Source organism: Schistocerca serialis, chromosome 7 (assembly GCF_023864345.2).
Source record: "Schistocerca serialis cubense isolate TAMUIC-IGC-003099 chromosome 7, iqSchSeri2.2, whole genome shotgun sequence".
Classification (NCBI taxonomy): Eukaryota; Metazoa; Arthropoda; class Insecta; order Orthoptera; family Acrididae; genus Schistocerca; species Schistocerca serialis.
This window is the reverse complement of record NC_064644.1, coordinates 405,657,356-405,685,065: the sequence shown is the minus strand read 5'-3', so window position 1 is coordinate 405,685,065 and position 27,710 is coordinate 405,657,356. Positions and strand designations below refer to the sequence as shown.

At 44.4% G+C, this 27,710-nt stretch overlaps 1 protein-coding gene across 3 annotated transcripts in view; it reads right to left on the bottom strand.

Annotated features, from left to right (window-relative positions):
• LOC126412100 (outer dense fiber protein 3) overlaps positions 1-27,710 on the bottom strand; it is a 111,556-nt gene that overhangs the window by 68,107 nt on the left and 15,739 nt on the right. For all 3 annotated transcript variants that reach the window (XM_050081518.1, XM_050081520.1, XM_050081521.1), the window contains exon 2: positions 6,187-6,296. In XM_050081518.1, the coding sequence (XP_049937475.1) occupies positions 6,187-6,295 (109 nt within the window). In that variant the 5' untranslated portion in view covers position 6,296. The remainder of the gene's footprint in view (positions 1-6,186; positions 6,297-27,710) is intronic.

The window sequence follows — 27,710 nt, the reverse complement described above, 5'->3', positions numbered from 1 at the left end:
ATAACCTGCAAAGAACAATGGTGAAATTATCTACACATATGGTGGTTGGCTTACTTCTAGTTTGATTTGTCGCCCGTATTTCATCTATAGTAAACTGTCGTTGTCCAATTTGTAGAGATTACGCGACATGTAGTAATTATAAACGTGTGGAACACATTTTGTCACTTATTTGATAGCTCTTTCGTATAACGTACGATTTAACGTTTATTTGACAAATAAGTGACAAACTGTATTCCATACATTTATGATTACTGCGTGGCACGTCGTATCTACGAATTGGAAAACAACAGTTTGCTATAGGTACAGTATGGTCGTCAACTCAAACTAGACGTAAGTACCAATGTATAATTATTCATATAGACAACCACCATATGTGTAAATAATTTCACCAATGCTATTCACAGGTTATTTCAGAATGGCAATAAAGCCGAAACAGCTACCGTAATAAAGAATATTAAACTTATAGCACCTAGTCTGGACCTAATCTTTTCAAAATATCGTATTTTGACGTGTACTGCTCTGCGGGCCCAATCGAAATGAGAATTCGCACAATCCTAAAAAACAGAATACAAAATAAAAATGTATGGGCTGTTTCTAATTATTGGGAAAGCATCGTATACCCATAATAACAAGAAATCTTTCTTCTATTAGTCACATAGGAGACACTCTACAAGAAGATACGGTGTATGTAATGAGGAGGAAAACTGCGAGTGAGAAGCAGGTGTCGGCTAACAGCTGCCCGGCGTTTTCCCGTGATCGGGTCGCGCGGGCATCGAACCCAGGCCTCGGTGCCGGTGACCCGCCTGCTCCAGGCGGTCGGACAACAAAGCGAACCACCTTGCCCGCGAAGGTCGGCCGGGTGTTTTACCGATGAAACCGCACCTGGAAAGCGTAGTCCGCGAGACACGGCCGCAGGTTTACTCGTGTCATTACTAGCAATAGTTAGTGGCGCCAGAGTAACGAGGACACAAACGAGAGCGGCGGCTGTTATTCCGCTCATTTAATATGGATGTTAACACGATCAGAATGGTTGGCAGCAGCCACAACAAAGTGCCAGTAGAACATCTTGTCTCAAGAAACTAATGAGTGTGCCCGAGCGGTTCTAGGCGCTTCAGTCCGGAGCCGCGCTGCTGCTATGGTCGCAGGTTCGAATCCTGCCCCGGGCATGGATGTGTGTGATGTCCTTAGGTTAGTTAGGTTTAAGTAGTTCTAAGTTCTAGGGGACTGATGACCTCAGATGTTAAGGCCCATAGTGCTCGGAGCGATTTGAACCATTTTGAGCCTAAGTGGCGCGTCGTTACGTGGGCCATCATTACATTTGGATAAACTTCGCCCTTTTTTATTTGTGACTGTATGTAAGACCTGCAATTAGCATATGTATGTATATGATCACACTTGATAATGATCATGTGGTAGAAACTGGTCATCACATTCCAAATCTCTGATAGGTGTCTCATGGAGTATGTGCGTGTGACACTGACCAGGTAATTCTTCTGCCAGGTGTGTCATTAAGCTTGGCGTCCCATTGGTGATATTCCAAACGAACAAGCTGTATCCCAAAATTCGGTTTCATTCTCTCCATTTCTTTCATGTCTATAATGACGTCTAACAAACAAACACTACACCAGCATAATCAGTAGCAGTAGTCCATACTATAAACTCATACTCGGTTTCCATTTCTCTAAAGTGTCGGAGGATGGCATCGGCTAACCACCGCAACTGGGCCTTTTCAAAAAAGCAGCGAGGAACTGTTGCCCTGCCTTCAAAACTCATCACTGCTGATGGGACTAACTTTGACTTTTAGAGCGCTTTGTTACTCCCCAGAATCCTCTGGAGGTGTAGGTTTTAGTCTTCTTTAACTATTTGGCATGCAGCATGGAGTTCATCTCGTTGTTTGATTTTAAAGGTTCACTTGAGGTACTTTTTCTAAGTCTCCAGAATGAGATTTTCACTCTGCAGCGGAGTGTGCGCTGATATGAAACTTCCTGGCAGATTAAAACTGTGTGCCGGACCGAGACTCGAACTCGGGACCTTTGCCTTTCGCGGGCAAGTGCTCTACCAACTGAGCTACCCAAGCACGACTCACGCCCCGTCCTCACAGCTTTACTTCTGCCAGTGCCTCGCCTCTTACCTTAATCGGAAGCAAACCATTCTACACAGGACGCACTTCTATGGCTTACTTGTACCACCGGTCAGTTGTTGTTTGTATTGAGTCGGTAACTATGGTGCGTACTTCCGTGGTGCACTGACGGTGATAGGAATGGGAGAAGAGGAAGGGTGGAATCCTGTTTTTACACGTAGGCTACATCTCTCGAGAAGCCCCAAAAATACAATGTCTTATGACCTGATATTCTCTTGCCCTGTCAGTATTCGAACCATCTAGCTCTATGTCAATCGTTATCACGTTGCTGTCGATCGGCTAATAACTCGAGAATATTCCATCCACACCCACGAAGCGAGGTGGTGCAGCAGTAAAACACTGGGATCTTATGCGGAAGGACAGCGGTACAAATTCCGGTTTACGTTTTTCTTGACTTTCCTAAATCGCTTGAGGCAAATGCCGGTCTGCTTCCTATGAAAAGACCAAGGTCGATTTCCTGCCCCAAGCAAAATGCTTGCTCCATCTCTAATGATCTCCTCGTCGACTGGACGGTAATCTGATATTTCTGTCTTCCTTTCCCTCCACACCAAAGACTCATAGAAGGTCGGTTTAAGTCCCACGCGATGCAATCGGCACTTGCGACGCCAAGCTGAGAGATGTGTCAGAGGCGCGTAAGTGCAAAATATGCTTAGAGGGTGTATCATAATTAGCAGCAAAAGCTGATGCCGGCGAATGTCACTCGGAAAGAGTCTTCGCAAGGGAAGAGATTCCAGTGTTTTGGACTAACTTTCTGTAATCTTCAAGGACACTATCTCCACCAGTCCTCTATTTGCACTAGTGCTCCGAGAATGCTGGACTCCATGTCGACGGGAGGCTGAACTCTTCACTTCTTTTCCAACGGCTTGCCGTATTCGTCTGAAGAACTGTTAAGCAAATGGCAAAACAACGAATGTGATACTTAAGTCTAGCTGACAACTAGCTGGGGGGGGGGGGGGGGAGGGGGGGGGGGAAGCTGACATAATTCAAACGACTTTAGTCGCAGTCACAAGAGCTGTTCCTTGTATGTCGCTGCTGCTGCTGGCAGAACAAGCACGGCTCTGTTCCGACATCTGCATAAAACACACACACACACACACACACACACACACACACACACACACACACAAGACTCCTCTTGTGTTGGAGAACTCTTCTGCGAATGACGGGGTGCTCCACTTGGTGGAGAGTTCGTGCCCGATGGTCAGTCTATTGCGAAGTCTACCGTTTCAAAACTAATACACTGCTTGCGTATGCGAGGTAGCTAGGGCACGCGTTATGTGGTGGTTGTTGACACGGTTGGTTCCAAACCTGGTTTAGGTAAAAAAAACTTTCATCACTAGTTTAAAGTTGATCAATGTTTAAGTAACAAACAGCTGTGTTGGATAAAAGTGGTTTTTTGACTTTTGTAATAGTGGAGTATGCTGCTGCATGTTTTCTCCTAGTAGGGAAACAACTGTTCACTGTGTAGTTACGGTGCAAGCAGTGTGACACATACCCAGGCGGAGTATATTATTTATTTTTTGCAGATGAGGTAATACGGGCTCCTGGGTGGTGCAGGCTAAATTTAGACTTTGCGTTCATTCTGGCGCCAGTGTCAGTGGAGTAAGGATCGATGACGGCGAGTTGTTTTTCGATAGTCTGGGTAAGAACGTATGTTGGTGAAACACTGAAAGGCTGACAACCCACCTCACTCGACGGGATCATTAGCAACATGCGATACTGAAAATCCTAAAGAAACCGTGGACGATGATTTCAAACAATAACTGCAAATTTTCTCGAATTTAACGCTACAAAAAAGCATTACGCTACAAACTATGAGTGTCTATATTTCGAAACGGAATAATTTGACTGATGAGTACTTTAGGCGCTCTGGATTATGAACGGTGAAAAGCATTCCAAAGAAGCTCGAGAAATCATCCATGAAAATGATACAAAGGCTACTCCGTAACATTGTAGATGTTTCGAAACTGAAAATGTGTTGATAAGCTCTTTTTCCGCTACATCCGTGGTGTATAAACTACCCAAAATGATGAAGATCTTTACCTGAGGGTAAAGTAAGGTACGCTTTACAAGAGCAGTACACCTGCGGCACTGCTGGTTTCGTAACAGTGTAGTGAACAGCGATTTGCCCCGATGGAAGACATTCCGCGACGTAAACAACGAATAAGTAAAGCCATTTGTAAGTAACTCCAGGATTGCAGAAGATGACTGCGAGGAAATTTTAAGACATACGAAAATCAGACACACTGTAGTAGATAGAGCACCTCTCCAAGGTTTTAATTCGCGTTACAGGTGTTCAATACGGGCACCGTTTGTGACGTGGGAAACGTCAATACCATAGTCAAATTCTTGCCACACACGTCATAGCACATCATGGTCACATTAATTATACTTCCTTCAATTTGAGTGTCAGTGGAGGCAGGAACACACGATCTTTGACTTACCCCATAAGAAGAGATCACACAGACCTAGTCTGTGTGGACCACTGAAGAAGAGGAGAGTCATAATGGTAAGTAAATCCACCTTCATGGTGTTACAGTTATAGTATAAGGCACATTCAAATGAAACCCTATCACTAGTGTAAAGCAACCGTAACGATTTTATTAACTCAGAAATGTGGTTACACAAAGTACACATACTCAAAAATAGTCGCCAAAACTGTCGGCACATTTATCCCATTGCGACACTAGCCGGTCAATTCCATCCTTGAAGAAGCTAGTAGGGTGCTGTCGGATCCAGGCCTGGACCCAGTCACACACTTCGTCGTCCATTGCGAATCGATGTCCGCGAATAGCTTGTTTTAGAGGTCCAAACACATGAAAGTCACACAGTGAAAGGTCAGGACTGTACGGTGGATGTTCCAGCGTTTCCCACCGAAACTGCTGCACTCTTCACCGCATTGGCCGTGTGTGGGCGGGCATTATCATGCAGGAGGATATCGCCATTGGACAACATGCCTCGGCGTTTCGACTTGATGGCTCGTCTAAGGTTCTGTAAAGCATTCACTTCGGCAACCATTTCCGTTGTGATGACACGAAGAGCCTGTCCAGGATGAACATCGTCTTCCAGTGACTCGCGCTCCTCAAGGAATCGTTTGCGCCATTCCAACAACACTTGAACGACTCTGACTGTGGCTCTGAGCACTATGGGACTTAACATCTATGGTCATCAGTCCCCTAGAACTTAGAACTACTTAAACCTAACTAACATAAGGACAGCACACAACACCCAGCCATCACGAGGCAGAGAAAATCCCTGACCCCGCCGGGAATCGAACCCGGGAACCCGGGCGTGGGAAGCGAGAACGCTACCGCACGACCACGAGATGCGGGCAACTCTGACTGTACTCACCATACACAACCTTCATCCACCAATACATTTCACGGTCTCCAAAAATCGAATCACTTCTGCTTACCCGACTGCATGTTCGATAGTTGACGATAACTTGTGTGACCATCTTCTCTTTGGCGTGAAACCACACTGGCGCTATGCAACATCAAACGATGCGCACGCGTCAGTATCTCTACCAATAGATGGCGTCACCATACCCGCAGTTACGTGGTGCCACCTTACGTACAAGGCGGAGGTAGACGCACTGCAAATGAAATGATCGTACGGCATTGTTGGCCGGAAGACCCCATGCGGAGTGTTCGGCCGCCGAAATTGCAAGTCTTTTTAGCTGACGCCACTTCGGCGACTTGCGAGTCAATGATGATGAAAGACACATCTCGAGGCAGAGAAAATCCCTGACCCCACCGGGAATCGAACCCGGGACCCCGTGCGCGTGAAGCGAGAACGCTACCGCAAGACAGAGCTGCGGACAGGTAGACGCACTGACCAGTTTTCATTTGAATGAACCTCACACAATGGCCAGCACCAATGTTGATCCTCCTCATATTTTTCTCTTTTTGTAAAACGAATATGGGCCTGCAGTAGTGAATGCCAAACTCTCCACACGTAAAAAGAATGTTATTGTCTTAGACTAACTTGAAACAAATTGTGGTGTTAATGCGTCTTGCACCATGGTAGATGGATGTGGTACTCACCGATGAGGTTGGGTAAGGTGACGCAGGCCGGTCCTGGACCGGAGAACTCCGCGGCGATCGGGCCACGCCTCTTGGTGGGTGTCCACGGCCTCTGAGTGATGCCTCCCATTCTGCAACACAAGTTATCCACGAGGAGTCAGCTACATTCCACAACCACGACGCCAGGCGGCCTGGCCTAGAGAGAAGCACTCATCCTGTTACAAAGAGGTCAAAAGCACACAACAATGTGCGCAATGTGTAACGCTGGAAATTGCACAAGATGCACTAAGTTAGGGTGATTTCTCTAATATTTGTATTACTAAGCCACTGTTCCGGAACCCGGAACCAGTCGCAGGTTGCCTATCAAACGGCTTCCAGGGGCAACAAAAATTTTATTTTCATTATTTTGCGTAATTGTAAATGCTGTCGTAATATGCTCAATAAGAGCTGTAACCTTACATGAAAGATTTAACGCAGTAACTCGAGTACTGCAGTTATGAACTGTGGTTGGTCTTAAGGCAGGGTAACTGATGGTGCGCAAATGCTTGGACTTTATTCATCCAGTATTTGCCAGTAAGAGAACTTAAAACTTCCAGCTAATTTAACACGTAATTTCAAAACTTTGGCAAACTTTTTCTCGCTGGTATCCCCCAAAAAAGTGACGAAAGGAAAGAAGTTTATCGCTTAATACGTTTTCGCTTTTCGTGAAATAAAACGGCAGCACATCAGACATGACGTTTCAATTTAGTACTCTTTCAGTACCGATTCTATTCGCAACACAGTTTACAGACAGGATTGAGATATGCCATTGAATATACCTGCAAAACTATATCATTGTACGACACAATGTGTAGGACGAGACCCACGAGAAAGACACGCCGGGCGCTACGTCGGGCAACGTGAATGCCAGCAGCCGTGCCCGGTGGGGAGCAAGTAACTACTTCAGACGAGTTTAGTAATTCTTGACTGGGCATTTAAAAGCATACAATCTCTCGACAGCACTCGCCAAAGTTAAGACCTTCAGTGGGTACCTATTCCATTACATATTGATTTCCCGCGAGCTCTGCACAGCACCGAGAGTTCGCGAAGTATGCCGGACAAGCCGACTAGTGTGACGTCACAAGTTCGTTGCATGGATCGTTATGTAGTTGGCCCCGGTATAGGAGGTATGACGTCAAAGACACTTACACGCGTGAAGAACTAGCTTCTGCTTATATTGGCACGCAATAAAACTTCAGCTCCAGGCATGACGTTTTAATTTACTACTTCTTTACAACTAACTATATTCGGAACGCAGTACAACATATGTCACTGAATGTGCCTGCAAAATTGTATCATTGTACGAACCGAGCGAAGTGGTGCTTTGGTTAGCACTTTGGACTCGCACTCGGGAGGACTACTGTTGAAACCCGCGTCCGGCCATCCAAAAAATGGCTCTGAGCACTATGGGACGTAACTTCTAAGGTCATCAGTCCCCTAGAACTTAGAACTACTTAAACCAAACTAACCTAAGGACATCACACACATCCATGCCCGAGGCAGGATTCGAACCGCGCGACCGTAGCGCTCGCGCGGTTCCCGACTGTAGCACCTAGAAACGCTCGGCCACCCCAGTCGGCCCCGGACATCCAGATTTGGGTTTTCCGTGAGTGATTTCCCTAAATCACTCCAGGCAAATGCCGGGATGGTTCCTTCGAAGGGTCGATTTCCTTCCCTGACCTTGACACAATCAGAGCGTGTGCTCAGTCTCTAATGAGATCGATGTCAACGGGACGTTAAACCCAGTCTTTCTTCCTTTTTTCATTGTTCGACATTGCTTTTGCCTAAAACTGAGCGCAGAGTGCCCAGCCTTTGGCTCTTCGAAAGTGAAATATTTGAGGCGCATTTCGTTTCCATCGTCCTTATTAAATATTAGATTCGTTTGAAGATAACAAAAAATATAGTATGATGCACTTAATGTTCAAGGACATCGTTAGAAAACTACGTCCGGATATTCGCATTTCTCCATTTCCGTTCTCGACCTGCTATGGATAAATAAGCCAGAAACTATGACAAAGTAATAAACGATGTCAAATAGTATACTGACAATAGTGTCTACCTTTCATGATGGCGCCTAAACGGGGTATAGCCCAATCAGAAAACTAAGTTAGCAATGTAACTAGCTGAGAGACAAGCAATATTGTTAAATCGAATGTTAAATGGCGCGGTATCCTATGTTTGTGTCCGTGTGAAGTAGACTCGTCAAAAATCAAACTGCCCTAGAAGAGTCCACATGAAACATTGACCTTCGTGATGTAAAAACAATTACTTTATTGTTATTCAAAATTCTGTACTAATCTTATGGAAGCTTATGTGAAGCAACTTTTCACATCCAAAACACAATTGCTGACGCATTTTCACTGACAATATTTGCTACGATCACTTGTGAAGTAACTACGTCGACAGTATCTTTGCCAGGTAGAGCTTATGAACCGCGACACTATTAACAATAAACACTTAATTATAATTCCCCACTCCGATTTTGCACTAGTCTTTCAGTTACGTAACTTTAAACGCAATTTCTGTGCCATAGGAGTCAGAAGTCACTTTGTTAATGACGCAACGAACTCATTTCACGCATATTCCAATATAAACAAACTTAAAACGTAGTGTGGCCGTGAAGGTGTCACGTACTCTTACGGCGATCTCCCTCCACCTCCCATCCGCTGAGAACAATCGGCCGCTTTTCATCCGCGCTTTTGCTGGTTCATGGCCGCCGATCATCAGTTTCCGCGCTGTTCGTGAAAAAAATAGGTCCACATGGCTCTAAGCACTATGGGACTTAACATCTGAGGTCATCGGTCCCCTATACTTAGAACTACTTAAACCTAACTAACCTAAGAACGTCACACACATCTATGCCCCAGTCAGGAAAATTCGAACCTGTGACCGTAGCAACAGCGCGGTTCCGGACTGAAGCGTCTAGAACCGCTCGGCCACAGCGGCCGGCGTGTTCGTGAAAACCGTCGTTTCTTGTCATAACACATGTGCAGTGGAAGTCTTAGCAGTTTTAGTGCATTATGATTAGCTGGCTTAATGCCTGAGTTTATTACAATTTAGTCAGCATGTAACCCACTCTGTCGGTGTATCTTTTGTTATTTATCTACCGTTTGTCATATCCAGCGTATACTCTAGAAGTCTTCCTTACTTAATGATAATACATCCTCGTATCATTCGTAATGATCAAGATAACCAATAAGGCAGAAATAAATTTTGTTTTACACAACTGGAGGTGAACGAAGTGTCACCTGGATAACCGAGAGCGTTAACGCGTCGCCGCCGCGATTGTGGGAGGCAAGCCTGCTCCGGATCGAATCCGCTTTGCGGGTTAACGACGAGGTCAGTTTAGCTGGCTAGCCTAGATGTGGTTTTCAGGTGGTTTCCCACATACAAAGTGCTGCGAAGTTGCGGAGTGAATTTAAAAGAATCGTGTTTCTCCCACAGACACTATATGTTGTGAGTTAGCGTGTTGAGTAATTACAAAACCTTTTCCGTTTGCAACTGAAAGCAAGATACCAAATGTAGTTCTTAACAAGAATATTTGTAAATTTGATGATTTACTGCAAATTTATTTCCATTTCAGGAAAAAACTGGTAAAATGGTCAAGAGCAAGCGAAGCGGTTCATTCTCAGCCCATGCGTGGATAACAGACACAGGCTTCTGTTCTTCCATACCGGTTTACCAGTGAAAAAGGTCTCATGCTCATGGAATGCATATGGGGGATCAGATGCAAGAATCCTGCATCGCCGCTAGTGGAGGCTATTTGCCGTTGCCATCATCCGACCTGTTCCGAAATGTCAATTGTGTAGCTGTGCCGCGCGCTTGAATTTGAGGAATGCTCGTACAGTGTAGTTTTGGGTTTTGTGCTGTAATGGATGAAGGGACTGGAAGGGATGAAACCGGAGCTGTCACATAGCCTGCCTCTCGCGTCCAATAGAGGCCCATTCTGCTACAGAGGGTCCCATCACCACTACGCGAGGTGCCTCAGAAATAGCACATTGGTACTTAACCTGCCACATAGTCAAGACGCGTTGGCTTGTCATGGTAGTGGCCTACTCCTAGCGAATAGCACGAAGGGTCCGCCGAGCTTAACGTCCTTATTCGACGGAAAGATCATGGCCTCACTTCATGAGAGAAGGAAGGAAGGGTTTAGCGTCCGCCACTTCGCTCGGTTCAGCAGACGCGCCACCTCGCTCGGTTCAGCAGAGACTGTCTAAATTTTTGGAATTTAACCCAGGAAAATGGAATAAACTCTGGTGATCAGTATAATGCCCCAATTACAGAAACCTTAATAAACAACCCTTTGTTGTAAAAGAAGTAGGAAAATTAGTCATCCTGACAGTGACGACAGCTACTGACGACAAAATTTACACTTGTGATAATTTGATCAACAGGAATGTCATGTGAATAATAATATTTATCATGAAATAGAGACTGAATGAAAGAATATGATAGGATACGCAACAAAAACATCAAAGAAAGAATTGCAAAATAACTAATAACGAAGGTTAAAGCCTAGATGGTAAATTGGCCAAAGATAACATTTACCATAGAAGAGAGTTGTGGCCGCATCGAAAAGGAAGTTCGATGTGACTACAATGTAACTCGGAAATGGAAATGTTAGCTTCAGTTGCTATCTAGTCGCTCTCCAGCACTATTGCGATAGTAGCATGCATGTAAGCGCTGCTAGATTGTTTTAAGCTAATCGGAAGTTTGAAAGTTTGCAATATCGACTGAAGTATTATTCAGAAGTTATACTAAAGCAAAGTCATCTTTACCGTTAGCAAGATAACGGGATACGGAGATTAACGACGAAATTAAATCGTGTGAGATTTGTGATGGGACTTAATCTTCGTGATACTGAATAAGCACGAACATTCAAAGACACTGAAAAAGAAAGATCGCCGACAGAAAAACAATTATTAGTCTCGAGTAGGTAACAGACAAACGCAAACACGAAGAACTTACAATTGCACCGAGTCGTCAGCGAAAGGATTACTAATAAAAACGGAAGCAATTCCCTGAGAGAAATCGGTGTGCTTGCTCAGCGTAGGGACAATTAATTACAAAGAACAATAAAATTGAATTCAAACTTCTATTCTTCATGTCGCCTACATAACTGAATAGACATTATCATGTGTATTAGTGACAATTCAAAAAATGGTTCAAATGGCTCTGAGCACTATGGGACTCAACTTCTGAGGTCATTAGTCCCCTAGAACTTAGAACTAGTTAAACCTAACTAACCTAAGGACATCACACACATCCACGCCCGAGGCAGGATTCGAACCTGCGACCGTAGCGGTCTCGAGTGACAATTAATTGACAATTAGAATATTATGAATTGAAAAGTGAATTCATGGTTATTTAAAAGTGAACAGTCATCGATTTGCCCCAAGATTACGACGCATTCTGAACATTGCTTAAGTATATGTTATCTCTGGAATTACGCCGTGTAGTTATTGAACACGCAACGTAACGACGTCTTGACGACGGAATAACAATTTATCAACATCCTCGCAATGCCATAATGTGGCCACGACTTGGGTGATGAATTGAAGATTCAAGACCTTATATTATTAATATTCAACATCCATTATCTAACCGGACATAATAAAAGGAACTACAGGTAGCCAGTTCGCGCAAGATGAAAGGTCTGTCGCGGACTCACAACAAATGAAAACTGGTGGTCATCATTTCAGGTAAAGGGAGTCATCGCGTCATCGAGGTGTGCAATTGCCGCGTTCATCAGTGAAGAAGCAAGAGCGGCTTATACACTTCGACGCGCTGCTCTATCGAAATATTGACATTAATCACGAAAGACGGTATCTGAACTATGACTAAACCACGCGAGGAGTTTTTCTACTAGTTACAGCGTGGTGTCGTGAGCGACGGACGCCGTTCCACGTCGTACCGACTGGGGCAACCATCACCACCGAGTCGTGTCAACTCTAAGGAGCCGCAGACGCCCCATCAGGAACTTTGCGGACCATCTCTCCTCCTCTTGAGGGTCAAATACTAGGAGTGAAAAAATTCCACCACCTGGATTCGTACCGACTTACATCCGAGTCAAGCATCGGCACACAACCGTGCGTTAGTGACCTCAGTTACGGAGACAGGTACCACTTCACGACGCAGGTAAAATCACATGAAGTTATGTGAAAATGTCTTTCTTATAATAACACTTTAATGCATAGGCTCTTCAGTCCGAACCACGCGGCTGCTACGGTCGCAGGTTCGAATCCTGTCTCGGGCATGGATGTGTGTGATATCCTTAGGTTAGTTAGGTATAAGTATTTCTAAGTCTAGGGGACTGATGACCTCAGATATTAAGTCCCATAGTGCTTAGAGCCATTTGAACCATTTTAATGCATAAGTAAAATGACGTAAAACTATGAGAAAACATTTTCACAATGCACACAAACTCAGACCGACAGTGGAGCTTACCAACCAAACTGAAAGTTTTAGTTAGTACACTCGACCGTCAGAATGAGTTTTGTGTGCACTGGAAAAAAAAGTTTTCACATAACTTTACATGATTTTACTTACGTAGTAATGTGGTATAGCAAGATACCAGTGGTTGTCGGCTACTCCTTCCGTACATGGACGTATTTAATCGAATTGATGTAGATGCGATTAGTTTCCCACATAAATCTGATCACGGGAAATGTATGTTGATATCCATCATGTGCGTTGTAACAGAGCGCAGTCTGAGAAAGTTTGTAATCTTTCACACAATAAAACCGTGACGTTTTCGTTTAAAACTATCCAACAGTGGATACGTGAATACACATAGGAGATTTATAAGTGGATTTAGCTAGCGTGCAGACTTCCACCGTGATCTTCCCCGCAGTGTTAGCTTGTGGGACACAAAGGTGAGCCAGACTAGGATCAACTCCGCACCGGACAGTGTGGCTTTTAGGCTGTTTCCTACACTCGTTTAGGCAAATGCTGAACTGGTCCCCAAACAAAATATGATCACACATAGCAATTCAGAGACAGGCGATAAACACGACTTCCCTCCTTTAGGTAACCGGCAGCTGCAGCGACAGGAAGGGTATACGACGGCAAAGTTAAATAAATTTGCCAAAACTTGAGAACAGCGGAGTCCGTTCTAGACGGGGTAAACGTTCACGGAACGAAGAAGTGAAAGACGAAGCAAGATTCCCTCTATGTTACGCAAATTTTAACTGGGAACACAGAAACCCGAGTATAGGTGATGTGCCGAACAACGATTTGGTCCGAGGAGGGACGCCGCTGTGTGATAGTCTTCGAACAAAGAGATTACCAGACCAGACAGTCACCTCGCCTGCGCTTCGAGGAGTCTGCGAAACAATTACGCGACAAGGTGAGGCGGGGCGCTAATTCGTGCAGCGGCCGGCGTTATTTATGCAATCTCAAGGCCAGCAGCCGGCCCTGTGCTCCATTTACGGCGTCCAGCGGAGCGTGGGAGTCAGGCTGCTGGCTGCGCGGATGGCCAAACACGGGTGCGCTGCGGCCGGGTCGTCGCCCACTCGCTGCTGGTTCCGCAGCCGGCGGGCACGTGGGACGGGGTTGCCTGGCCGGCCACGCCTGTCGCCGCGCACACGTAATACCTAGCGCAGGGGGCCTGCAGAGCGGCCTTCCCACGAGAACTGAAACGTGGCGCCGTACGAAGTCACACTCGCGACCGCGGTCCGAATCCACTCACTCTACATCTACACCTAAATGGATATTCCGCAAATCATCCTTAAGTGCATGGCAGAGTGTTCATCGAACCACCTGCACAGCAATTCTCTATTACTCCAGTACGCCCAAGCGACATTATCCCTCCTTATACCATAACCCGTGGACCACTAAAACGATCACATTCCACAATGTGAAATTTTAGAGGAAATCAGGAGCGCCCTATCTCGCTGAAACTTAAAATCTACTGTAGGTATCGTATTGCCTATTTCTGTTGACGCAGAAACGGAAGTCACGAAGAACGTGCGTACGCACGGGAAACCGAACCAATACCACCCTTAGAGCACTGTAGGGATTACTCGGTGTAATTCAAACAACTGGTTCGCGTGCCACTTCACGGCATGTTTTTAACTTGTCGCTATATGAGGAACAGCAGGAGGAGAGCATCGCACGTGTAGTGGATGTGTTACCAGCTACCGGTGGGTGGTTCACGGTCTGTGGCCGCGGCGGATGTTCGCTTGATGCCCGTCGGCAGCAGCACAAAGGCCGCTTCCTGGTGACCTAGAGCGTGCAGCGGCATACAACACTTCAGTCATGTCCCAAAGCTGTAGTAGCCTTGGCTCAGTCTGCACAATGCAGGAAATAAACCTCTCACCACACTCCGAAATGTCACTGCAGCAAGGTTTCTTTTAAATGTAACATTGCTATCTTTAGAGAAAATTTATAGAATTCGTTAAGCTTTATTCGGTTGACATGAAGCGTGTACACACGAAAATGAGTTTTGTCGCTTTGGTATGTTTGATGTTGAACAGGAAACTGTTTAACAATTAAATGAAACAAGTGATAGAAGGGAAGAAATCAAATAAAATTCAAATACATACACTACTGTATAACAGTATATGAGGAAGGGCAGACTTGAACCATACTTCTGTTTATAAAGGCCCCTATCGTTCAATGACCCTTTAAAGCGTAATCAGTCGCACACTCCTCAACAGCCATTGGGGACAACTCAGAAACGCTGCATTGCCGTCCTGTTGAAAATCCTATTGGGAAATGTTTGCCGTAACCTTCTCGGTCCTGTTGTATAGAGCTAAGGTCGTATATCCTGCTTAGATAATCAGAGTGTGGTGTTCCAGTCTACTTAAGCTATCAATAAACCTGTTAATAAATTTTAGGAATTAAGTACTACGGATCAGAAATTATATGTAGATGGCTGATGGAAAGAGACGTAAAGGTGGATTAAAAAAAAAACCAAGAAATTACTCGTATATCGGTACCGGGTGGAAGACTATGATATATGTTTCCGCAGCCTAATATTGTGTTGCACTATTGAAGATTTATTTGAAATGTCCCTGTAGGAATTTATCCGCACTCAGTAATATCTGTAATTACAGTTTTGTCGAAAATAATTAATCGCAGATCATACGCTTGTACATTCGCGTAACTTAAATCCCATTGATTTTCGAAATTATGCACACGTAGGCAGGTGTAACGTCCGAACGGACTTAGTCACTTACTCCTTCGTTTACCGCTTTAGACAATGTGTGCAAATCATGCCAAACGTCCGTGGACCCCGATTCTCGCCAAGTATTTTCGATTTTTCTCTCACAAAATCCACATCAACCTTCAGAAGTGCACAATGCACTTATGGTGTCTTAAAACAAGCTTACTTGTCTTGACAACATGACATAGGCCGCCTCCTCGGAAGACCTCTGATATCAAGGTTCCTTTGACACTTCATAGGACTATAATTTCTGCATTGATGTATTCATTAACTATCAGTTAATTCTGAATATTACTTACGAATAGTGTCACTCCAGCGAACTGAGCAGTTCAGAGATTCATTGTTAGCGTGCTTCCTAGACTCTCTCTCTCTCTCTCTCTCTCTCTCTCTCTCTCTCTCTCTCTGTGTGTGTGTGTGTGTGTGTGTGTGTGTGTGTGTTTCCCATGAGGCAGTGATCTCAGTACATTTGGTTGTTCAAAAGATTTATTGTTTCTTTTTTGTATAGTCCCACCACGTAACGTATAGAAATTGTTCGTTTCGCAAAACAAGTTTACTAATTATGTATTCAGCAAATGTATTAACCAGAGAAGCACATTATCATAGCCCACTAAAATAATATTGCATCTTTCGTAGAAGATGTGGACACACACACACACACACACACACACACACACACACACACTCTTTCTCTCTCCTCAACTGAATTTCCATCACTTGAGTATCTTTTTAGTGACTAGCTGTGTTTATGTAACGTATATATTCCACTGCAGACTCTCAAATCCAAGAAGCTGCATCAGTTCCCTAGTTTATAGACTACTGTGTAGCTCAAAAATCTCATAACAAGAATAGTGGGAGACTTTTATGCAGAGGCACCTTTGTGGCCACTTCCGTACTGCTACGTCACACTGGCCAACCGAATAAACAAAGCGCAATGAGCGAATCGTTATATTTACACCTGTATAGCGTACACGAACCGTAGCCGTATCAGATCACTGTTTCAAGCTCCTGCTCTCTCTGCCCCCTTGCACAATTTCTTTTGTGTAATGTGTAACAGTGTGTGAAGCCGCGTTGACCTAAAACAAGCAGTGGAATTAGATACTTACGTCAACACTCGTTTCTATAATCACTGTGCTTTACATCCGTTTCAGTTAATTTTGTGGGGGATAAGAATTTGCTAGTAGAAAAGGCTCATTTCAGTGCGATACCCTCCAAACAAACAGCTTTGTAAAATCCATTGTGCATACATGCTGTTTTTCAGTACATAATGTTACTTTCTGATACAAGGAAGGAAGAGCAGGACTTAAAAAAAATTCCATTGATAACGCGATCATTACAGATGGAGCACAATCGTTTTCTGCAAACTATATGTAAAAGGGGCGATCAAAAAGTTTCCATTTGAGGGCGTTGCTGCAGCGTATATGAAACAGCGCGACGGCATGTAAGCATCGACATGTTGGCAATGGATCAGTGTAGCATTCGTTGTCTCTCGAACGTGCGTGTGGTGAATGCGGAAGCTTAAACTGTGGCGACGCTATTACCAAATGCGTCCAAACAGGACCAACGCGCTGTTATCCTTTTCTTGGCTGCCAAAGGTCTGACGCTTGTAGATGTCCATCGGAGAATGAAGAATGTGTAAGGGTCTGTCGAAAATCACCGTTATGGAATGGCGTGGCAAGGTGTAGTACTTCATGATAACGTAGAAGTTACCCCAACTTAAATGGGAGATGTGCAGTTTTAGTATATACAGGGTGTCGTAGGAGCGGTGGTCACTATTCAGAGGTATGACAGAAACGATCACTCGAAATGTCAGAGCCTATTAAACATGGACTGTAAATTACATACTTTAAGAGCTAGGAGCTCTTAGTACTTGTTCATCTTCGCTACTGTGAAACATATCTTTTCTAATGAAGAAGTGCTCCTAGCTGTTAAGATACGCATTTTAGAGAACATGTTTACTAGATTTGTTTGGTTCGAATGATAGTTCCTGCTATATCCCTGTACGTTGACGATTCCCCCGGGATATCCTGCATAGCGAAAGCCTTTCTAATCTACGGAGACGCGGCGAAAAATGCTGCCTCCGAATTTTTTTGTGAAAATTCTTAAGGTTTTCTTAAAAGAAAACAAACGTTGCTAATGTTGTGAATTGGCAGGAGCCAATTCACGGGGTTTGGAGGAAGCCGAAAGGCACGCGTTTAAGCTCACGCAGGCTGGCGTGAGGTCTGGAAAATGACAAGGAAATTAGAACTTAGAAAAACGGACGCAGATGGTGAAATACTTAACTTTAATCCATAATTGGTGAACATCGGTCTGACTGTACATGCATCCCAAGATAAATAACAATTGATAATGGCGCCTTGCTAGGTCGTAGCAAATGACGTAGCTGAAGGCTATGCTAACTATCGTCTCGGCAAATGAGAGCGTAATTTGTCAGTGAACCATTGCTAGCAAAGTCGGCTGTACAACTGGGGCGAGTGCTAGGAAGTCTCTCTAGACCTGCCGTGTGGCGGCGCTCGGTCTGCAATCACTGACAGTGGCGACACGCGTGTCCGACGTATACTAACGGACCGCGGCCGATTTAAATGCTACCACCTAGCAAGTGTGGTGTCTGGCGGTGACACCACAGTTAACATTCTACATCTCTAGTCTCTATGTCTACATACAGTGTTTGCAGCTCTCTGCCGCTGGAGGACTCAGAATTGTAGCGTTTAACAAGGCGGTGCAACTGTGCGTGAGAAACTGCGTGCTGTAATCGAGTTTCGAATTCGAAGGTTTCGTCCACACAGGGATCATCCTCCCCTTTAGCACGAAAATGCCAGACCACACACGAGCGCTGCAACATCTGCAGCGATCCCACGCCTCGAGTTCACTGTCATCGATCATCATCCTTGCCGTCCCAACTTGTCCCCATCCGATTTTCATCTGCTTGCAAAACTAAAAGAACACTTTCGAAGACTTCGCTTTCATAGTGATGAAGCGGTTCAAGCAGAGGTGAGATTGTGGCTCCGTCATCAAAGTCAACCATTCTACGGTGACGGTATCAACAAACTGGTCTCTCGTTGGAAGAAATGTGTTAGTAGCCACGGTGACTATTTTGAGAAATAATTATGTAGACATATAGCATAAAGATGTAGAATTTTAATAACGTTTGTTTTGTTTAAAAAGCTTTGAGAGTTTTACATAAAAAATTAGAGGCATTACTTTTCAGCACCCCCTCGTACTATTCCCCGTTTTGAAGTCAAGCAATCTGCTGTTCTTTCTGCTATTATTTTTCCGCATCCGTTTGCTTTGTTGTTCTTGCGTAAGACACTGATAAGCAGCCTGACTGACCATTCCATTCAGTAGTTTTAAGTCTGGCACACTGTAAGCTAGGGAGGTTACGCCGCCTGCGAAATTCAACAAAGGTTCCTGTGAGCAGTGCACTTTTATACTTGTTCTGAAACGTCAGCCACTTCACTCTTCTTTATTTTCCGTACTACGGATGTGGGAATGCGGAAAACTGTACTCTTGTCTTTTACAAATAAAATCCTTGGCCGGCGTGATTTCCCAAAAAAAGTACTTTTAACACTTATATTCAACGAAGATTTGTTTTAGAGCGAAGTCCACACCTTACCGAAAGGCGAAATGCTGGGGAGGTACTCCTGACTGCATAAGCTTTCCAGAATGCTGTGGTATTAGTACAAAGCGAAAAGTTAATGTAAGCCGCAAGGATAGTTGATTGTTGAGGAATGTGGCAATGTGTTACATGAGAAATGTTGCTCATTATTCATAAACGCTCAAGGACCGCTTCCATTTATAGTGAGAAAGCAACTCGAAATAGACTGTGAGATCATCCTTTTCCTGTGAATAATTTTCCACTGCACATAGCGGTCAAAGGCCTACGTAACGCCCGGGGGTACCAGTGGAAAAAAAAATAATGATCGGCGTGGACAGAGCAAATTGCCTGCTTTATTTCGGGTGGTGATGCTGCGGCCGGCTATGACGTAATGCGGCACCTCGCCGCTGGCGCTTGTGCGGCTGTCCCGCCGTCACTAATGATTGGTGACGCGGCGAGAAACGGCGATTGCCATTCCTATCGCAAGGTATGCGGTGGTCGGGCAAGTGCTACCGCGGGAAACATTTTCCATTTATCCTGGCAGATACACCAAGGCTTCAGAGAAATTTTAACACTTCCAGTGCCATGCCCATAATAATACGTTGCCTTCAATGTTGGACATCCCCCTGGACTGTCGCCTTGCAGTTGGCAGAGAGGTCTGTTTGTTTCAGAGATTCACTGAACTATACTGGTGGCAGTCACCCTCGCGAAACTAGTTAGTTAGTGAGACTCCAGACAAAGTGTAGCCCCATAGAGACTCCTTTCTTGATAGTATGGGAATGGTAATCACATGGGCTCTTAGCTAAGTCTGACATCACCCCACTTACTTGTGTCAGGCTGTTTCTGTTGTCTTTCCCATCGGCATCCCTTGAGTAACACTTGGTTGTGTCGGCATCATCGGTGTTAGGTTTCGAGGTCCGAGGGTGTCTTTCGTTCTTCCTTTTCTGTCTCAACGTAGTGGCTGCCTACTGAGCGTGACAGTAGGAATCTACTGCTTTGTAGGAGGAGGAATTCTGAAAAACTAAGGAACCATCCCTGACGGAAGAGACAGCCGCCCAACAGGCTGTAGTGGGGCAGCCCTGCTGGCGGTAGAGTGCAGGGGCGACTGCCCTGCAACGTAAAAAGTATGTAGTCATGGCGCTGAAAGCTGTCATGCGAAAACTACCATGCTAAACAGGTAGTACTTTTCCAGCAGGACCATTCAGAATATGGCATTTTCGGACGGCATAGCCATACTTGGGAGAAAGAGAGAATATTTCCTGGAAAGCTATGTAGTGTTCGAACGTGAAGTCACTGTATTTCGGTTGGTCATAATAATAATAATAAAAAAACGTATGATGAAAACGAGAAACAAAACAAGATGCAGAGGCGTTAGACAGACTGAAGGGTTTGAAAGAGTAAATCAGCTTAAGAATTTCAGAAGATTGTTACGGAAGATGATATGGTACCAACAGAGGTAAGGGCAAGTACAGTTGCAGGTAACAGGTGCTATTACAGCTTCCTTAGCATGTTGGATCCTCCAACATTTCAAGACAGCTGAAGACGACAGTTTACAAAACAATTACAAAACCAGTTGTTATGGATATGTTCTAAACACGGACAGGTCAGAAACGCCATGGATTCACGAGAACGCAAAGTACTGCCCAAAATATATGGGGCAGTATATGAAAATGGTGGTTGGAGAATCAGGAGTAATGTAGAACTTTATGAACTTCTTAAAAATCCACCGTCCACCGTAGAAGCAAAGGCACGAATGTTGCAGTGGTTGCGACATGTGTGGAGAATGGAAGAACAGCAACTGCCAAAGAAGGTGCTAACTGCGAAGCCAGAGGATAGCCGCTCAGTGGTTAGACTGAGACTGCAACGGCAGGATGATGTCAAGACGGTTCTGAAAAGTTAGGAGTACGGAAGTGGCTAGCGAAGTCGGGAAAGGAATGTAGAAAACTGGTGATCGACAAGGACCGGCCCTTCATGGGCTGTAACGCCGAAAAAGAAGAAGAACAATGTTCGTGAGAATGCCTTACCCGTAATATTTCGGGACAGAATCGTAGTTGGGATTGGCACCCAATAACATTACGGACTTGGCGGTCCTAAGTAAGATGCTGTGCTCGAAATATTACGAACATGTCAGTCTTTTCAGGATAGAAGGCAACATATATTAAGGGCATGGCACTCAAAATGTTAATGGTTTGTTTATAAATAACTTTTCTGCTACCTGTCACGATTTTATTTTATTCATAATTTACACGACGCGTTTCGGGAAACGTGAAAAAAATGTTCAAATGTGTGTGAAATCTTATGGGACTTAAATCCGAAGGTCATCAGTCCCTAAGCTTACACACTACTTAACCTAAATTATCCTAAGGACAAATACACACACCCATGCCCGAGGGAGGACTCGAACCTCCGCCGGGCCCTGCCGCACAGTCCGTGACTGCAGCGCCTTAGACCGATTTCGGGAAATGATTCCCATTTTCAAGTGCGTATTTCTTTGTACCATGCCATTTTAACGTAATGTTTTCGATGTGTGAGAGTCCGCTTTATTTTGTTGACTTTACTGCAATATGTAAAAAAAACGCGCAGTTTTTTAGTTACTTACTGACTTTTGTTTATAGTGGCGAAATTTGGAAGAACTTCTTCCAAATATAGAATCGAGAAGGAGAGAAACACAGAAGCAATTAAGTCACTAACAGATATACAAGATTTTCTACTCAACGTCTAGATCAATACTCCGAGAATCGCTATACGGTGCATGGCGGAGAGTAGTTTTATTACAGGTAGTCATTCCCTTTCCTGTTCCTCTCGGAAATGGAGCGAGGGAAAAATGACTGTCTACATATTTCCTTACGAGCCCTCATTTCTCTTATGTTGTCTTCAGAGTCCTTAACCGAGATAAATGTTGGCGGAAGTAGGATCGTTCTGCAGTTTGTCGCATTTGCCAGTTCTCTAAACCTTCCCCACAGCACTTAGCGAAAATCAAATCTAGTAGCACACCCTTGAATTTCTTCAACGTCTAACTTTAATCGGACCTGGTGGAGACTGCAAACGCTCTAGCAGTACTCAAAAATGCGTCGCACAAGTATTCTGTACGCGCTATCTTTTATACATGAGCCACACTTTTGTAGGACTCTTCCAAAAACCCGAAGTCGCCCATTCGCCTTTCCTACAACCGACCTTATATGTTCGCTCCACGCCATGTCGCTTTGCAAAGTTATGCCTAAATATTTAATCGGCGAGACACTCTCAAACAGTTCACCGCTAATACTGAATTGGAACATTAATGATTATTTTTCCTACTCATAGGCATTAATTTATATTTTTCTCACTTGTAGAACCATCTGACATTTATCACAATAACAATAGCATTGGTGATACAGCAACTGCGTTCAAAATTAAGTGCTAGTTATATTAAGCACATGGATACAATCTCCAATAGGCATTATGCCAGTGCTCGGTAACATACGTAGTGTATTGAGTTTTCAGATTCTTTTGTCAGTGGGCGTTTTTCAGCATTTACGGTAGCTGAGTAATAGCTGCGTATGTACCAAGTCGTCCACTGCGAAGGCCAGGGCCGCTCCTCGATCAACTGGAAGGCGACGGGCTGGTCTCTTCGGGATTCCCGAGCACGTAGCGCAGCAACATCCGCCTGGAATGTGGATCGTCTCGCGACCCACATATGCCTTATTCGTTGGCTACTGGCAGACGCTAGCTGTTACTGCAGGCGTTTCCGACCACCTGCTTCGTCCATCTTAGCAAACGTCGTATTAACACGTTCTGCTAGCTTTCAACAATACAATTACGAATCATTTAGGAATAACGGAGCAATCGACTGAGCACAATACAGGGAGACAGGCGTGTGCATGTGAGTGTGTGTGTGTTTACTGAAGCTAGGAAAAGGAAGTGCTTGCCGAAAGCTAGGCAAGCTCCGTAGTGTTTGTGTGCCTACAGACGACGCAGCGCATCTGCCTTTCTGTGAGTCGACTCCTTTATTTCTAAATAAATCGTAATTTTCAACCGCGACTTTCCGTACATTAGTTCAACAATAAAATTTGTTTCTAAAGAATATACTACGCGATTTGTTGCATATGGTAGCTTAATTCAAACTTTTTTTACAGATACATCCCACATGTCTTTCGTCATCGCCCCTCGACAGCATCTTGTATTGGTGCCGTAAGAGTTTGCACATGAAGAACTGGTGAACTGAACACTTCATCCTTAACGTAACTCTACAGAAATTAAATCTTGTGAACATGGTGGCCGTGAACGTGGACCGTCTTTGCCGATCCATCTGCATGGGAACGTTTCATCCAAGAACTTGCGAACAAAATGACCCTAGTGTGACGGTGCACTATCTTGTTGAAACTCTACTCATGTTTGAAATTCCTGTAAATGTCGTGCCACGTAAAGTATAGAAGTTTATCCACAAAAATTTCACGAGTTAAGCTTACATTTGCAACAAACTACATAGCTGTATCTAGCGCATGTCCTTAGAAATAATTTTTTTGTAATCAGGGAAAGACTTCATGTTCACCCTATATAACTGAAAACACTTATGTTGTTGAAAGCTAGTACATTTAGAACATCCCAAAAAGATGTATCAAGAAAATGTTGTTTAGCTGACAGAAGGACATTAACGAGCATAACTGCCTTTCTTGTAACTTTGTCCTAAGGGATATGAACAGCAGTATGTCTCTTTTAAACAGCACCCTACATTTTTTTGTTCGGTAATCCACTTCCTCTCATAATCTGTTCAAAAATTTATCACAGTTTACCATTCAATAAACACGACTTTATTAAAAAAAGTTACACAAAACTATCACCCTCCTGTACTAGCAAACAGAGAAAGCACCTGGGCTCACGGAACTACATCTACATCTTCATCTACATGGCTACTCTACATTTCACAATTAAGAGCCTGACGGGAGGTTCTTCGAACAACCTTCAGACTGTTTCTCTGCCATTCCACTCTATCAGCGTATGAGAAAAATGAACACGTAAATATTTCTGTACGAGCTCTGATGTCTTTTATTATTTTATTGTGATGACCATTTCTACCTAAGCAATTTGCGACGATAAAATTAAGAGGAGAAAGTTGGTGACTGAAGTTTCGTGAAAATATTTCGCCACAATGAAAAACTCCTTTGTTTTAATGATTGCTATCCTAACTCGCTTATCATATCCGGACACTGTCTCTCCTATTTAGCGATAATACAAACTCGTCCACTTGCTTGAGTTGACACAAAACAAATAAAACATCAAGAGAAAATGCGCACTGGTCATTCAGTCAACCGCCTTCACTGGAAGCTTTCTCTGGGCGCAACGAAGACCAACAAAGAGACGGTAGAAATGTTAAACGTCGTTTAAAAGTACTACATTACTGCACGACTTGTAGCCGTACTGTAAATAAGACGACATCATTACACTTAACTGTCCTGCTAACTTACAATCGCCGTAGATGATAAGCATTTATCCTTTCTCGTCTTTGGTGTTAACTGCACTCACACAAATTTTCAACAGAAGACATGCGTTTCGTACGAAAGGCATGGGGCTTCTTGTGGAAGACCTTCTCAAGTTTCCAGAGGAGGTTATATAATGCATTGTCATTGTTTGTACCTAATTTTGGAACGAGAGTCACAGTGGACTTTCGCGACCGCAAATGAGTCCGAGCATCAATTCCGTGGAGAATGATGTCAGATTGAACTTTTTAAGAGAGCTGCGCAAGGTTGTTCCAACTAGAGATGCATTTATTATAACAGACTGGTAATGGAGAATTTACGACTCAACCACTACCTGTATGACAATTTACGCTTTCTGATCATGTGCAGATTTTTTTCAGCGATTGTCCCCCGGCGTTGCATGTTACACTGCATCGATTTGTCGTCTTCATTTTGCAAGATCTTTTGGCCTGTCTGAGTGAAGTTTGTCAGTGTTTCGGTCACTGTGGATTGTATTGTAAACTTGACTGTTACTTGTCTCTTGAGCCTCATCCCGACGCAATGACTTGTACGGCAAGACTCACCGGAGGAGAGACACCCCTCTGAAGATGTCCAGCGCAGCTCTGGACGAAACGCTAGGTGCTGAAGAGTTTCATGGACCACGACCTTACATCCCGGAAGGTTTACCAGAAGATAGTACCAACCAACACGGATAATACACTGAACCGTCAAAGAAACTCCTCAAATGAAAAAGAGAATACTTAGCAAAAGAACATACAAATTAATAATAAAAGAGAGACAAAAATAGAGCTACATATAACCATGACTGATTAATTGATAAAAAGTGGCTGATGCACTCGCTATTACACATTACAATCTGCCTCTGCTTTCCTCCCCCCCCCCCCTCCCCCCTCTCCCGCAGTCGCGCAAGTGGCTTATGTAGAAGATGTTACTCAATATGCAGTTTTAGAATTTTCGCGGCAGTCGTGTTGTCAGATCAGACTGATGACTGATCCTCAGAACATTGCAGGCTGCCCTTAGCAAATAAATCACATAATTTTCAAATGTGGTGTACTGATAGCGTTTCCTTTCACACTGTTCTGTCCTCTCTTTCTTAAGGATGCATCTGTGGATCACAAGGAAATGTCCTATTATGAACCCAATGTCTATCATATCGTTTCATAACTCCGTTCACCATGTTCTATTGTTGAGCTGTATACACTTCAGGTGACAAAAGTCATGGGATAGTGCACGTATACAGATGGTGGTACTATCGCGTACACAAGGAATAAAAGGGCAGTGCATTGGTAGAGCTCTCATTTGTACTCAGGTGATTCATGTGAAAAGGTGTTCGACGTGATTATGGCCGCACGAGGGGAATTAACAGACTGTGAACGCGGAACGGTAGTTGAAGCTAGATGCAAGGATTCAAGGGACATTTAAATTCGGAAATCGTTAGGGAATTCAATGTTCCGAGGTCCAGAGTGTGCTGAGAATACCACATTTCAGGTATTACCGCCCACCACGGACAACGCAATGGCCGACGGCATTCACTTAACGACCAGCGGCGTTTGCGTAGAGTTGTCAGTGCAGAGTGAAATAACAGCAGAAATCAATGTGGGGCGTACGATGAACATGTCCGTTAGGCCAGTTCTGCGAAATTTCGGTTTAAGGAGCTATGTCAGATGACGACGGATGCAAGTGCCCTTGCTAACAGCACGACATAGCCTGCAGCGCCACCCTGGTATCGTGACCATATCGGTTGGACCCTAGACGACTGGAAAACCAAACCCTGGTGGGACGAGTCCACATTTCAGCTGGTAACAGGCCGGGCGTTGTGGCCGAGCGGTTCTAGGCGCTTCAGTCCGGAACCACGCGGCTGCTACGGTCGCAGGTATGAATCCTGCTTCGGGCATGGATGTGTGTGATGTCCTTAGGTTAGTTACGTTTCAGTAGTTCTAAGTCTAGGGGACTGATGACCTCAGATGTTAAGTCCCATAGTGCTTGGAGCCATTTGAACCATCAGCTGGTAACATCTGATGGTAGGGCTCGAGTGTGGCGCAGATCCCCCGAATCTATGGACGCAAATTGTCAACAACGCACTATGCAGGACGGTGGTGGCTTCATAATTGTGGTCGGCTGTGTTTACATGGAATGGACTGAGACCTCTGGTCCAAATGAAACGATCATTGACCATTGGTAGTCATTCACGGATATCATGTTTCCAAACACGATGGAATTTTTATGGATGACAACGCGCCGTGTCTCCGGACCACAATTGTTCACCATTGGTTTGAAGAACATTTTGGACAATTCGAAAGCCCGCCATAAATCCCTTAGGCATTTATGGGAGATAATCGAGAGGTCAATTCGCGCACAAAATCCTGCATTGGCAACACTTTCGCAATTATGGACGGCTATAGAGGCGCATGGCTCAATATTTCCGCAGGGGGCTACCATGTACATCTACATTTATACTCCGCAAGCCACCCAACGGTTTGTGGCGTATGGCACTTTACGTGCCACTGTCTTTACCTCCCTTTCCTGTTACAATCGCGTATGGTTCGCGGGAAGAACGACTGCCGGAAAGCCTCCGTGCGCGCTCGAATCTCTCTAATTTTACATTCGTGATCTCCTCGGGAGGTATAAGTAGGGGGAAGCAATATATTCGATACCTCATCCAGAAACGCACCCTCTCGAAATCTGCACAGCAAGCTACACCGCGATGCAGAGCGCCTCTCTTGCAGAGTCTGCCACTTGAGTTTGCTAAATATCTCCGTAACGCCATCACGCTTACCAAATGACGCTGAGACGAAACGCGCCGCTCTTCTTTGGATCTTCTCTATCTCGTCTGTCCCACACTGATGAGCAATACTCAATTATAGGTCGAACGAGTGTTTTGTAAGCCATCTCCTTTGTTGATGGGCTACATTTTCTAAGGACTCTCCCAATGAATCTCAACCTGACACCCGCATTACCAACAATTAATTTTATATTGTCACCATCTTCATCGAGTCGTTAAGTCCATGCCACGGCCAGTTGCTGCACTACCCCGGATAAAAGGATGCCCGACGCGATATTAAGAGGTATCGCACGACACTTGTCGCCGTAGTTACTGCCGACTTTTTTTCTACCAAATCACTCATGATTTTCAACTCTGTAAGTGAGATGAGAGCACAACAGCGAGGTAGGATAGTTCTGCAAACAGGTATTCTTAGAGACTGCGTCCGCTTTATAATCGCCTCCAAACCCCACATCTCGTTGTGTTCCGAAACTGTTTCACTGCGGAAAATCGTAACACGGTCCCTGA